Source organism: Microcebus murinus, chromosome 14 (assembly GCF_040939455.1).
Source record: "Microcebus murinus isolate Inina chromosome 14, M.murinus_Inina_mat1.0, whole genome shotgun sequence".
In the NCBI taxonomy this organism is placed as follows: domain Eukaryota; kingdom Metazoa; phylum Chordata; class Mammalia; order Primates; family Cheirogaleidae; genus Microcebus; species Microcebus murinus.
Genome location: NC_134117.1, coordinates 54364319 through 54377943, shown reverse-complemented (window position 1 = coordinate 54377943; position 13625 = coordinate 54364319). Strand labels below are relative to the sequence as shown.

Here is a 13625-nt window from a genome sequence, read left to right as displayed (position 1 = left end):
GTTAGTAAATTTAGGGTATTTAGGGCAGAGCATGGCACACAGCTAATGCTGAGTGTTAGTTATTCTTGATGTAATTATTAAAAATATTGCTATACCAAATAGGACTTGTAATAATCCCATGGAGGATGATATGCAGGCAAGGTAGAGTGGCATCCAGAAGCTAAGGGATCCAGCTTGAACAGGTGTTGCACCATTAAACCATCGCAGATGTCAGAGTGATCAGGGTCTGTCTTTGGGAATATAGGTTAATAGATGCTTGCTAACTAGTCCTTTCAAGTAATTTGTGGAGGAATAGTTAAGCCTTTAGAAAAGTAGCCTTAAGGATTTATTGTGTACATCTAAGGTAAGTAGGCCGGTGCATCCTTTAGTGAGGGGAGATGCTCTTCTCTCCTCTTTACTGAGTAAAGATATTTAGACGATGCATGAGAAATTCTTTTCTCTCGTCAGTATAAAAGCTGATGCTTGAATATTTGTCCTTGTTTTTAAGAACCTCTCTTCTTTCTGATAATTATGTCTGAATAGATAGAATTTATTAGCCAGAAGAATCAAAGCCTTTTTTCTTTTTTTTTCTTATACAAGTTAACAGGGTATTTCATTAATAACACATAGAGACTCTCAAATCAAAGTCAGCTTTTCTGAACATTCATAAAGAATAGTGGAAATGACTCAGCAAAGTCTAATTTAGCTTCCATTGCTGCTTTAAAAGGGAGAGCAAAGATGATATTTGTTTGGTGTTACATAGTCATGTAAAAAGAAGAGGGGGAAGCCTGTATTTATTCCCCTACTACTGTGTGTCAGACACTTCACATGTATTTCATTTTGTCCTCAGAACAAACCTGAGAGGGAAGTATTGCCTGTTTTATAGATGATGAAATTGAATTTCAAAGCATCTGAGTAACTTGCCTTGGGTCATGCTGCTGATAGGTGGTAGAGTTAGAATTTGAATTTAGGCCTGTCTGGTTGCAAAGCTAAGTGCTCTTCTCACCACTTTGCCTTATTTGAATAACTTTCATATGTGAATGAGATTAGTATCACCTGCTAGAAGTGAGTCTACAGAATTTGGCCATTAAAAAAGGAAAGAAAATATAATGAGCTTAGAGGAAATATGTTTATTTCCTCCTTTTCTTTGAATAGAATATCAGGAAGTGAATGGTACATCCCTCACAAATATCAATTTTGTTAGCAGGTGATTATTTATAGGTTTGTGGGAACATGTAGTAAGTTTATAGGATCTTTGACTTAGAAGTAAACTAGTCTATTTCCCTTATTTTACAGAGGAGGGAACTGAGGCCTAGAGAAATGAAATGACTTGCCTAATTACAGCTGGATCATGACAGAGTTGGCATTAGAACCCTAGACACTAGTCCAGGTTAAAGGCCTTTTATAAGGCACAAACCTTTGTTACTCCTGGAATTCCGAAAAGATGATATATGTGAGTATAATTTGAGGATTATTTTTTGTCTCTGGCAATTGGCAGGTACTGTCAAGGCAGAGTGCTATAAATTATTTTCATTCTGGGTGCTACACATTTGGATTAGATTCTCATAAGTCTGAAGAGGCTTCCCTTCTGCTTGCTGACAGCTCTCGCAGATGCACCGGGGTTATGTCTTATCTGCGTGGAAAGGATGGTTGAGCTTTAAGGAAGCAGACAGAATGCTTCACAGTGGGCTAATCCATACTACTCTCTACTGGCCTTTTCCCCAGTCTTGACATTTCTAGATTTTGCTATTTCTTGTTAATTGTTTATACTGACAGCATTGCCAGCAGTTCTGCCCCAGTGGAGCCTGGAGCGTTGGGTTAAAAGTGAACTCAGTGAAGGGCCTTTGATGAGGTGGTGATTGCTAGTGGTAAATCATGAGCTGCAGTTTGAATGAGAGAGTTAAGGTCATGCACCTGGGACTGCTGAGTCAGCAGGCAAACTGTGACTTAAGCCTGCACAGAAGTTTTTTGTGGAGGAAGCTTTTGCATACATTTTGCCTCTTTGGATGAGGCCTTCTTTAACAAATGAAGAAACTGAGGTTAAGAGATGTTGTGACTTAACCATAAAGAAACATGTTTGTTTTCATCTAGACAAAACTGCCCCTGGAAATTCCTGTTACTTCTTCCTTTGCTTCTCCCTGCTGGGTAGAAGGTCAGTACCATTAGAATTTTCAGGCGCCAGCCTGGGTGGCTAACCTAATGGAGTAAAATAGTTCCAGCTCTGAGTAATGGCAAACTTGGAGCAGGGCCCGGTATAATTAAACCCCTGGAGTAAAGAATTTGATGTTGGTCTTTATTCATCTCAATGAACGGGCTTGTGGTGGAAATCTGATATATTCTGAGCAAAGAAAAACAGTGGCTCTGGAGATTTATGCTATTACTGAAGATTGTTTGGTTCCACATTAAATTTAGATAATTCAGTAATAGAAAAGTTTTTCTTGGTAGATGGTGGTGTTAGAGCAAAATTTAGGTTGTTTCTCCATTCATTAAGAGACTGTCTAGTAGGGTTACTTGTAAATTATATAATCTCCCATAGAGTTAAAGGCTATTTGAACACTTATGACTCAAAATTCCCCCAAAGACTTCCGATTGTCTTACTTTTAGGTGACTCATCTGTTCATTGTCCTGCTGTTGCATTCTGTGTGTTTTTTCCCCCAGAATTCCATATTTTCTTGGCAAATGAAGTCGAGTTGACGTGATAGGTTCCCAATGGGTAAGGTAAGGAAAGCAAAGTTGAAGAGCCTCCTTTTTCCAGCTGGGTATTAGGGTGGATTATGAGCGAGAAGGCTAGAGAATAAGGAGAAAGAGAAAGGGGGAAAGAGTGATGAAATTATGAAAATGACTGAGATAACAAACTGGGAATTTTAAGCCATTAGGTCAGTTTTCCTTCTTAATCTGCTAGTCATTTTCAAGTTGATTTAGGAAGGTACTTGAATGCACTGTCAGGGGGTTAGAATTGAGTCTGGCTCTATCAGTGAAGTCTTGATTTGGTGTGCCAGTGACAGGGCATCTTGTCCTGTTTTTCTCTCTCCACTTTTTTTTAAAAGAGGAAATAGTGTAATTTTACCCATAAAAGGCCCCAACATTTATAAAAGCTTGGAAAAAAGTTGTTTTTTTTTACCATTTGTGCTTAGAGGTTTTTTTTTTTAACTTTTTAATTGTTAAATATAACGTACATCAGAAAACTATACAGAACTGTATAGTTACTATTATTTTTCCTTTCAACTCATAAGCAATCTGTGAGGAGACATTTTAAGACTATGCAAATATTCTACTCAGATTTCCCTTTAGATTTAGCAGCCTGAATCTTGCTATGATGGTTGCAAAATTATGATTTTCCAACTCCAGTATTTTCTCTATATTTATCAGTTGGCATTCAGTATTCTACTGTAAGAAACACCTCTTCCTTCTCATCTGTCTGTGTTTGTCTCTCTATCATTGATACAGAATCATACATTTCTATTTTTTCAGTAGCTTATAAGTTATGCTTATTAATTATTTTGGTGCTCAAATTGTCCTTAATTTAACCATTGGTTCTTATGTTGATGACATGGCTGCTTTTTTTTTTTTTTTTAGTATTTTCATACTTTATGGCATGAAAAGCTGTTCCAGGCTTATCTTTTACTTTGCTGTCCCAGCCCTGGAATCAGCCATTTCTCCAAATAACCTTGGTTCCTTTTATTCAGCAGTGATACTAGGACCAGACTTGGGTGCCAGGTATGCTCAGGATATCTTTGTTTTTAGGCTCTTTCAGAGGACAGATCTAGGAAACATGTGCATGTATATATATATATGCAAATAAACACACAGACATAATGTACATATACATGCATATACATGGGCACAAATATACTTTTTTTTTTGAAGTAGGATCTCATTCTGTCATCCAGGCTGGAGTGCAATGGTCCGATTGATCATAGTTCAATGTAACCTTGAATTCTTGGGCTTATGTGATCCTCCCAGCTTAGCCTCCCAAGTAGTTAGGACTATAAAGACGTACCACCATGCTTGACTAATTTTTTAATTTTTGTAGAAATAGGGTCTTGATGTGTTCCCAGGCTGGTCTTGAACTGGCCTCAAGTGATCCACCCACCTTGGCCTCCCAGAATGCTAGGATTACAGGCGTGAGCCACATTCTTGTATTTCTTCTGCCTCATTCCTCCTCATCCCTTCTGGGTAACCAAGGACATTGTTCTTTAGTTTATTTATCCTGTGGGCTTTTTTCTTTTTCTTTTTCTTTCTTTCTTTTTTTTTTTTTTTTTTTGGTAAAGATAAGCAGATACATTTATGTTTGTATGTTTTCTTATTTTCCCTCTCTTACATAAATGGTAACAAAGTATATATGCTCTCCTGGACTTTACTTTTTTATTTAATTTGATTTAACTTTTTTATTTGATTTCTGAAAAATCATTCGTTATCAGTTTATACATGTGTTTATACGTAGTTTTCAACCAATCTTCTATACTTAAGCATTTAGGTAGTTTGCATTATTTTGCAATAATGCTGTAGTGACTAACCTTGTGCACATGTATTTTAAATTGTTGGAGATGTATCTTCAGGATAAATTCCTAGAAATAACATCATTGGGTGTATTAGTGTGCTCAGGTTGCTGTCACAGAATACCATTGTCTGTGTGGCATCAACAACAGAAATTTATTTTCTGTCAGTTCTAGAAGCTGGAAGACTAAGATCAAGGTGCCAGCAGGGTTGTTTTCTAGTGAAGCCTCTTCCTGGCTTGCAGATGGCCACCTTCTCTCTGTGTCCTCACATAGCCTTTTCTCTGTGCCTTAAATAGAGGAAACACCAGGAGTGATTTTCTTCTCCTTATGAAGACACTAGTCCTATTGGACTAGGGACCCAACCTTATGACCTCATTTAACTTTACCTCTTTAAAGACATATCTCAAGACTGTACTTTCAGGGATCATTTCTGTAGTTTGTAAAATGCCCTGTCTTCAAATGCAGTTACATTGGGTGTGAGGGCTTTAACATATGGATATTGGTGGGGACACAATTTAGTTCTTAACATTGGGTCAAATGTATCACAAGATACAATACAAATGTATCTTTTGTTTTATTAGATACTGCCACATTTCCCTCTGTAGGAATTGTATCATTTCGCATTTCCAGTAGCAGTGTTCGAAAGTGCCTGTTCCCCTATAGCCTCTCCAACAGAGTGTATTGTCAGGCTTTTTAATTTTTGTTAGTGTGGTGAGAAATGGTATTCAGTGTAGTTTTATTTCACACTTCTTTTTTTCTTTTTCTTTTTTTTGAGACAGAGTCTCACTCTGTTACCTTGGGTAGAGTGCAGTGGACCTTTGTTTTCATTTCACTGGGTAGAGTCATAGGAATTAAATGGCTGGATTGTATTATAAAATTTTTTTTATTTCAGTATATTATGGAGGTACAAATGTTTAGGATATGTATATTGCCCTTGCCCCACAGAAGTCAGAGCTTGAAGCCTGTCCATCCCCCAGACGGTGCACACTGCACCATTACTTGTGTATATACCCATCTCCTCCTCCCCCCTCCCATCTGCCTGACATCCGATGAATGTTACTACTATATGTGCACTTAAGTGTTGATCAGTTAATACCAATTTGATGGTGAGTACGTGTGGTGCTTGTTTTTCCATTCTTGGGAAACTTCACTTAGTAGAATGGGTTCCAGCTCTATCCAGGATAATACAAGTGATGCTATATCACCATTGTTTTTGTGGATGAGTAGAATGTATTGTAAATTTATGTTTAACTTTTTGAGTAACTGCCAAACTGTTTTCCAAAGTGGCTACACCATTTTGCATTTTACATTTATATTTAACCAAATGGCTGCTCAGTTTCTCCATATTCTCACTAACAATTGTTATTGTTTATCTTTTTGAATATAGTCATTCTAATGGGTGGGAAGTGATACCTCACTTAGGTTTTGATTTGCATTTTCTTTTTTTTCTTTTGAGACAGAGTCTCACTTTGTTGCCCAGGCTAGAGTGAGTGCCGTGGCGTCAGCCTAGCTCACAGCAACCTCAAACTCCTGGGCTCAAGCAATCCTGCTGCCTCAGCCTCCCAAGTAGCTGGGACTACAGGCATGCGCCACCATACCCGGCTAATTTTTTCTATAAATATGAGTTGGCCAGTTAATTTCTTTCTATTTATAGTAGAGATGTGGTCTCGCTCTTGCTCAGGCTGGTTTTGAACTCCTGACCTTGAGCAATCCACCCGCCTCCGCCGCCCAGAGTACCCTGGCCAGATTTGCATTTTCTTAATGGCTGATGATGTTGAGCTTCCTTTTCTGTGCTTGTAGCCATTAATGTAGCTGCTTTGGTAAAATGTTCAAATCTTTAGCTGTTTTAAAAATTGGATTGTATACCTTTCTAATTGTTGAATTTTAAGAATGTTTTATATATTTGTATTTATCAGCCATGATTTGCAAATTTTTCTCCTAAATATTTTTCTCTGTGGCTTGTTTTTTTCATTTTATTAATGGTGTCATTTGTTTTTTGTTTTTGTGGTTTTTTTTTTTTGAGACAGAGTTTCACTTGGTCGCCCAGGCTAGAGTGAGTGCCATGGTGTCAGCCTTCCTCACGGCAACCTCAAACTCCTGGGCTCAAGCAATCCTCCTGCCTTAGCCTCCCGAGTAGCTGGGACTACAGGCATGCGCCACCATGCATGGCTAATTTTTTCTACATATATTAATTGGCCAATTCATTTCTTTCTATTTATAGTAGAGCCGGGGTCTCACTCTCGCTCAGGCTGGTTTTGAACTCCTGACCTCGAGCAATCCACCTGCCTCGGCCTCCTAGAGTGCTAGGATTACAGGCGTGAGCCACCACACGGTGGCTAATGGTGTCATTTGAAGTATAAGTTTTAAGTTTTAAATTTTGATCAAGTTCGATTTAGCCATTTTTTTCTTTTATGAAGCATGCTTCTGGTGTCATATCTAGGAAAAGGCAGAGATTAAAACCACTTTTCACGGAGTTGTGAGATTTTCTTTCTTCCTGTGACTAATTTAGTGATTAGACCCATTTATGTTTGAGTTTTGGTGAAACGCAAAAGGACTTGCCTCTGGGTGGTGGTCCTATTGTTCCAGCCTCCTTTGGGCAGCTGTTACTAGAGAGGATATATAATATTGATCAAAAATATAGGCTTTGGGCTGGGCATGGTGGCTCACACCTGTGATCCTAGCACTCTGGGAGGTCAAGACAGGAGGATCACTTGAAGTCAGGAGTTTGAGACCAGCCTGAGCAAGAAAGAGTGAGATCCCCCTCTTTACTAAAAAAAAAGAAAAAAGAAAGAAAGAAAAAATTAGCTGGCATGGTAGCATGCACTTTTGGTCCTAGCTACTGGGGAGGCTGAGGCAGGAAATCACTTGAGCCCAGAAGTTTGAGGTTGCTGTGAGCTAGGCTGATGCCACAGCACTCTAGTCCAGGGAAGAGAGGGAGAATCTGTCGCGCCCGCCTTGCCAGCAACGAAGACGCGGCAACTGGAGTTCTTCTGACAGTGCTTTAATGGGGTTCCCTTTAGACTTACATGATGCGGAAGACCCTGAGCACAAGCTCTCACACACTTATATACTCTAAGGAAGGAGGGAAGTGATGGGGATAGGTTAAGAGCGCGCGAGGGTTATTACTGATAGGCCAAGCTAAGATCCTTCATATGCATACTTGATGAGACAGGAAAAGCCCCTACACCTGCGCGGTTCACCCTGTTTATCAGTCTTGTAGTATGGGCGTGACCAGAAAGCCGGCGCCATCTTGAAATGGCATTAACACCACGCCCCACAAGAATCTGTCTAAACAAACAAACAAACAAACAAAAAAACCCCCCAAGAAAACAGTCTTTGAGTTTTGACTGTTTGGGTTTGAATTTCAGCTTCATCTCTTCCTAGCAATGTCATCTTGGAAAAATGGCTTAATTTCTCAGTGCCTCAGTTTCCTCGTTTGTAAAATGTGGATGATAGTAGTACGTCTCTTATAGGATGTTTGTCTATAGTGTATAGACAATGCCTGGAATTGAGTAAGGGCTCAACAAATATTAGCTATTATTGTTAGAGGAATAGTTCTCAACTGTAGTTTGGGATGGAGTTGTGCATACTGAAATCATGTGGGGGGCTTTGCATGCCTTCTCTAAAGTGACAGGTTGTGCCAAGGGTTAGGATAGCTGGGGTGATAAGCCTTGCACTTAGTCTTCCTTGACACATTTAAAGCTGATTGTTCCTTAAAATCACTTTCATTAAATGAGGCAATTTGGGTTAATGTGTGGAATCACAAATCTCTTCATCAGATGTAAAAATAGCTCAAGCTCCATTAACACTTAGAAAACGAATAATCATTAACTGCTGTTGCCAAGGCAGAAATTAGGCAGTAAGTTGTAGGCAAACCAAGAATAGGATGTAAACTGTCCATTTTTGATAAATACATTTCTCTGTTTTTGGGGCATTTTATTAGATCTGGGATCTGGTTATGGGATAAGAACTTGCAATTCAGAGGTACAATTCCTGTTTCATTCCTGTTGGAAGAGAAGAGTTTCAACTTTGTTTCTTGTTTTCATTTGCAGAATGAGATTAATGAAATTTGAGACCTACTTACCTTTAAAAAGTAGGTCATGATCTGATATGGGTATAGTATCAAAAATATTATGAAGAATTCTTACAACTCAACAATGAAAAGACAATTTAAAAGTGGGAAAAATATTTTAATAGACATTTTCCCTAAGATGTACATGTACAAATGTCTAACAAGCACATGAAAAGGTGTCAACATTATTGTTTATTAGGGAAATGCAAATCAAAAGCACAATACAGGCCGGGGCGGTGGCTCACGCCTGTAATCCTAGCTCTTGGGAGGCCGAGGCGGGCGGATTGCTCAAAGTCAGGAGTTCAAAACCAGCCTGAGCAAGAGCGAGACCCCGTCTCTACTATAAATAGAAAGAAATTAATTGGCCAACTGATATATATATAAAAAATTAGCCGGGCATGGTGGCGCATGCCTGTAGTCCCAGCTACTCGGGAGGCTGAGGCATAAGGATCGCTCGAGCCCAGGAGTTTGAGGTTGCTGTGAGCTAGGCTGACGCCATGGCACTCACTCTAGCCTGGACAACAAAGCGAGACTCTGTCTCAAAAAAAAAAAAAAAAAAGCACAATACAATAAGGAAAAAATCTAAGTGTTGGTGAAGATGTGGAGAAACTGGAACCTTGATACATTGCTGCTAGGAATGTATGTTAGTTCAGCCACTGTGAAAAACAGTTTGGCAGTTCCTCAAAAAGTTAAACCTAGAATTACCAGATGACCCAGCAGTTCTACTCCTGGGTATATACCCAAAAGAATTGAAAACATATATCAACACAAAAACTTCTATATGAATGTTTATAACAGCATTATGCATATTAACCAAAAGGTAGAAACAACCCAAATGTCCATAAATAGATGAATTTATAAATAAATTGTGGTACATACATTAGAATTATTACTCAACCCTAAAAAGGAATGAAATACTGATAATGCTACAACTTGGCTGAAACTTGAAACATTACACTAAGTGAGGGAAGCTAGTCACAAAGGTATATGTTATATGATTCCTTTTACATGATATATCCTGAATAGGCAAATCCAAAGGAACAGCAAATTAGAGGTTCCTAGGGGATGAGGCATAGGGAATGGAGTATGATCATTTATTTAATTGGTATGGAGTGTTTTTATGTAATAAAAGGTCATAAAAAGGTCTTGCTACTAAAGAATGCTGGTGGTTGACAACATGGTAAATACGCTAAATACCACTGAATTGTATATTTTAAAATGGTTAATTGTATGTTAAGTGAATTTCACCTCAATTTTTTTTTTAAAGGGATTCACAAGAACCTTTTGTGCTTCCCAGAGGCAAAAGTTTTAAAGTGCAAGGAATGATGATGGCAGAAAAGGATGACCATATTTGGTGTGGCAACTCTTGTGTTTTTTATAAAAAGTTTTTTATTCTTTGGGGAAGCCGTAAAGGGGCCCAGTTGCTGTGGAACTAACACAGCTGGTAAAGAAGAAAAGGTATTCTTAGCACCTACATCTAGATGACATTCTGTTTTTCCAGGGTCATGCCATTCTATCAGGCTACCATTTCCTTTTTTCAAATTTTTTTTTTTTTTTTTTTTTTTGAGACAGAGTCTCGCTTTGTTGCACAGGCTAGAGTGAGTGCCGTGGCGTCAGCCTAGCTCACAGCAACCTCAAACTCCTGGGCTCGAGCAATCCTTCTGCCTCAGCCTCCCAAGTAGCTGGGACTACAGGCATGCGCCACCACGCCCGGCTAATTTTATATATATATATTAGTTGGCCAATTAATTTCTTTCTATTTATAGTAGAGACGGGGTCTTGCTCTTGCTCAGGCTGGTTTTGAACTCCTGACCTTGAGCAATCCACCCGCCTCGGCCTCCCAGAGTGCTAGGATTACAGGCTTGAGCCACCGCGCCCGGCCTCAAATTTTTTTATTGAGATGACATTTATACATTCAGTCTAAAGGCTTGATGAAAAAAATTTTTTAAAAGAAAAATTTACATAGCAAACCATTTTACAGTGAACGATTCAGTGGCATTTAGTACATTTACAGTGTTGTGCAGCTACCAGCTCTATATTGTTTCATAACATTTTCATCACCCCAAAAGGAAATCCCATAACCATTAAGCAGTTGCTCTTCATTCACCCCTCCCCCGGCCTCTGCCAGCCACTAATTTGTATTCTGTCTCTGTGGATACTAATTCTAGATATTTCATATAAATCGAGTTGTCTCAGTCCATTTAGTGTTGCTATAAAGTAATATCTGAGGCTGGGTAATTTACAAAGAAAAGAGTTTTATTGGGCTCACGTTTCTGCAGGCTGTATAAGAAGCATGGTGCCAGCATCTGCTTCTGGTGAGGGCATAGGCTGTTTCCACTCATGATGGAAGGTAAGGAGAGCTGGCCTGCGCAGGTCACATGGCAAGAGAGTGAGCAAGAGAGTGAGGGGAGGTGCTAGGCTCTCTTTTTAACAATTAGCTTCCAGGAACCAATAAGAGTGAGATATCACTCATTACCATGAGGACTGCACCAAGCTGTTCATGAGAGATCTGCCCCCATGACCCAAACATCGGCTATTAAGCCCCACTTCCAACATTGGTGATCATCTGATTTCAACATGAAGTTTGGAGGGTCAAATATCTAAACTGTAGCAGGAGTCATACAACGTGTGACCTTTTGTATCTGACTTCTTTCACTTAGCATAATGTTTTAAAGGTCCATCCATATTGTAGCATGGATCAGAATTTCACTGTTTTTATGGCTGAATAATATTCCATTGTGTGCTTTACACCACAATTTGTTTATCCATTCATCTATTGATGGACATTTAGGTTATTTCCATTTTTTAGTACTTCTGGGAACGTGCATGTATATATATTTGTTTGAGTCCCCTTTTGAATTCTTTTGAGCATATACCTAGGAGGAGAATTGCTGGGTCATGGGATAATTCTAGGTTTAAATTTTTGAGGGACTGTCAAATTCTTTTTCACAGTGGTTGAATCATTTTATCCCCCTAGCAACAATGTATGAGGGTTCCAATTTCTACACACGGTCGCCAGTACTTGTTATTTTCTGCTATTTTGATTCTAGAGAGCCTAGGGGGTTTGAAATGGTACCTCATTGTGGTTTTGATTTGCATTTTCTTAAATGATTAATGATGGTGAGCCTCTTCATGTGCTTGTTAGCCATTTGTATTTCTTCTTTGGAGAAATATATATTGAAGTTCTTTTCCCATTTTAAAGTTAAGTTGTCATTTTGTTGTTGAGTTGCATGAGTTCTTTATATATTCTGGATACTAGATCCTTATCAGATAAATTATTTGCAGATATTTCTGCCATTCTGTGGGCTGTTTTTTCATTTACTTGACAGTGTCCTTTGATGCACAAAAATTTTTAATTTTGATGAAGTCCAATTTATCTATTTTTGAGTGTCATATCTGAGAATCCATTTCCAAATTTAGGGTAATGAAAATTTAATTTTATTCTTCTACCAAGAGTTTTATGGTTTTAGCTGTTATATATTTAGGTCACTGATCCATTTTGAGTTAATTTTTATATATCGTATGAGGTAGGTGTACATCTTCATTGTTTTGCATGTGGATATTTAGTTGTCCCAGCATCATTTGTTGAAGAGACTATTCTTTCTCCATTGAATGGTCTTGGCACTTTGTTGCAGATCAGTTGGCCATAGATGTGTGAGTTTGTTTCTGGGGTCTCAATTCTGTTCTTGCCATTTACTGTTGTATGGACTGAGTTTCTTATTTTTCTCCCTTTGATAACAGGATCATGGCGTTGATAGCAGCATTTTCCAGAATCCCAAAAAGCTTCATCTAACTATTGGGATGTTGGTACTTTTGAGTGAGGAAGAGCTCCAGCAGACATGTGAGATGCTACAGCAGTGTAAAGAGGACTTCATTAAGTGAGCAATCTTCAGGAATGGGGAAGGGTGGTCTACCTGGGCTGACTTCTTTTTGGTATTATTATACAGACTTGTTTTTGGACTAGGGAGCTGGATGACATGGGAACAAGGTTTATTGACTCACCTATTTGTAGCACTTAACACTGGACCATTGTCTGAAAAGTTTAAAATGAATTTAAAGCATATGTTTACAAAATTTATGGACAGACTCTACCTTAAATTATATGAATGCAGTAGACAGATTTTGTTCTTAAACAGGACATCCTATTATTTTCTTCAGTAGGAAACTTTCCTTATTATCTATCAAAGAGTATAGGCTATTATATTAGTTTTCTATGCTGCTATAAGATGTTTTTATAAGATTAGTGGCTTATAATAACACAAATTTATTATCTTATAGTTCTGTAGATCAGAAGACTGATAGGGGTTTCATTAGGCTGAAATCAAGGTGTCAGCAGTGTTGTGATCCTTTCTTTAGAGGCTCTGAGAAAAATCTATTTCCTTGCTTTTAAAGTCCAGCTTCTAGAGTTGGCTCCTATTCCTTGGCTACTGGCCTCTTTCCTTCAGCTTCAACTCCAGCAATAATGCATCTCTGTAATCCTTCTGTTGTCACTTGTCTCTCTGTGACCACAGCAAGGACAGGTTGTCTGCTTTTCAGGACTCGTGATTTGATTGAACCAGGTAATCCAGGTTAATCTCCCATCTCATGTTCCTTAATCTTACATCTACAAAGTCTCTTTGCTACAGAAGATGGCATATTTACAAATTCCAGAGAGTAGGATATGGGCATCTTGGGGGAGGGCGCATTATTCTGCCTACTACAGCAACTCAAACATTATAACATGATTCCTTAGGAAAGTCTTTGTTGTATTTCAGAAACACTGATTTTCTTTTTCTTTTTTTTTTTAAATACAGGTAATTTTATTTTTTTACTTTTTTAGAAACAGGGTCTCATTCTGTTGCCCAGAGCTCAGTTAGCTATTCACAGGTGTGATCATTATGCACTACAACCTTGAACTCTTGGCCTCAAGTGTTCCTCCTCAGAAGCTGGGACTGTAGGTGTGCGTTACCGTGCGTGACTCTAAGCAATCTGTTTTAATTCAGAGAAAATGTTGCTGTTTGGGCGCAGAGTTGTTATTCATTTTTACTGTAAAATTTTAATTTACACATACATCTGACATAGCAGCTTTATTGCAA

General features: G+C 38.5%; 2 protein-coding genes across 3 annotated transcripts in view; both read left to right on the top strand.

Annotated features, from left to right (window-relative positions):
- PSAP (prosaposin) overlaps positions 1-13625 on the top strand; it is a 367269-nt gene that overhangs the window by 64778 nt on the left and 288866 nt on the right. The window lies entirely within an intron of this gene.
- Positions 1-13625, top strand: part of ASCC1 (activating signal cointegrator 1 complex subunit 1) — a 91239-nt gene that overhangs the window by 22427 nt on the left and 55187 nt on the right. For both annotated transcript variants that reach the window (XM_012762554.2, XM_076010078.1), the window contains one exon: positions 12292-12428. In XM_012762554.2, coding sequence (XP_012618008.2) covers positions 12292-12428 — 137 coding nt within the window. The remainder of the gene's footprint in view (positions 1-12291; positions 12429-13625) is intronic.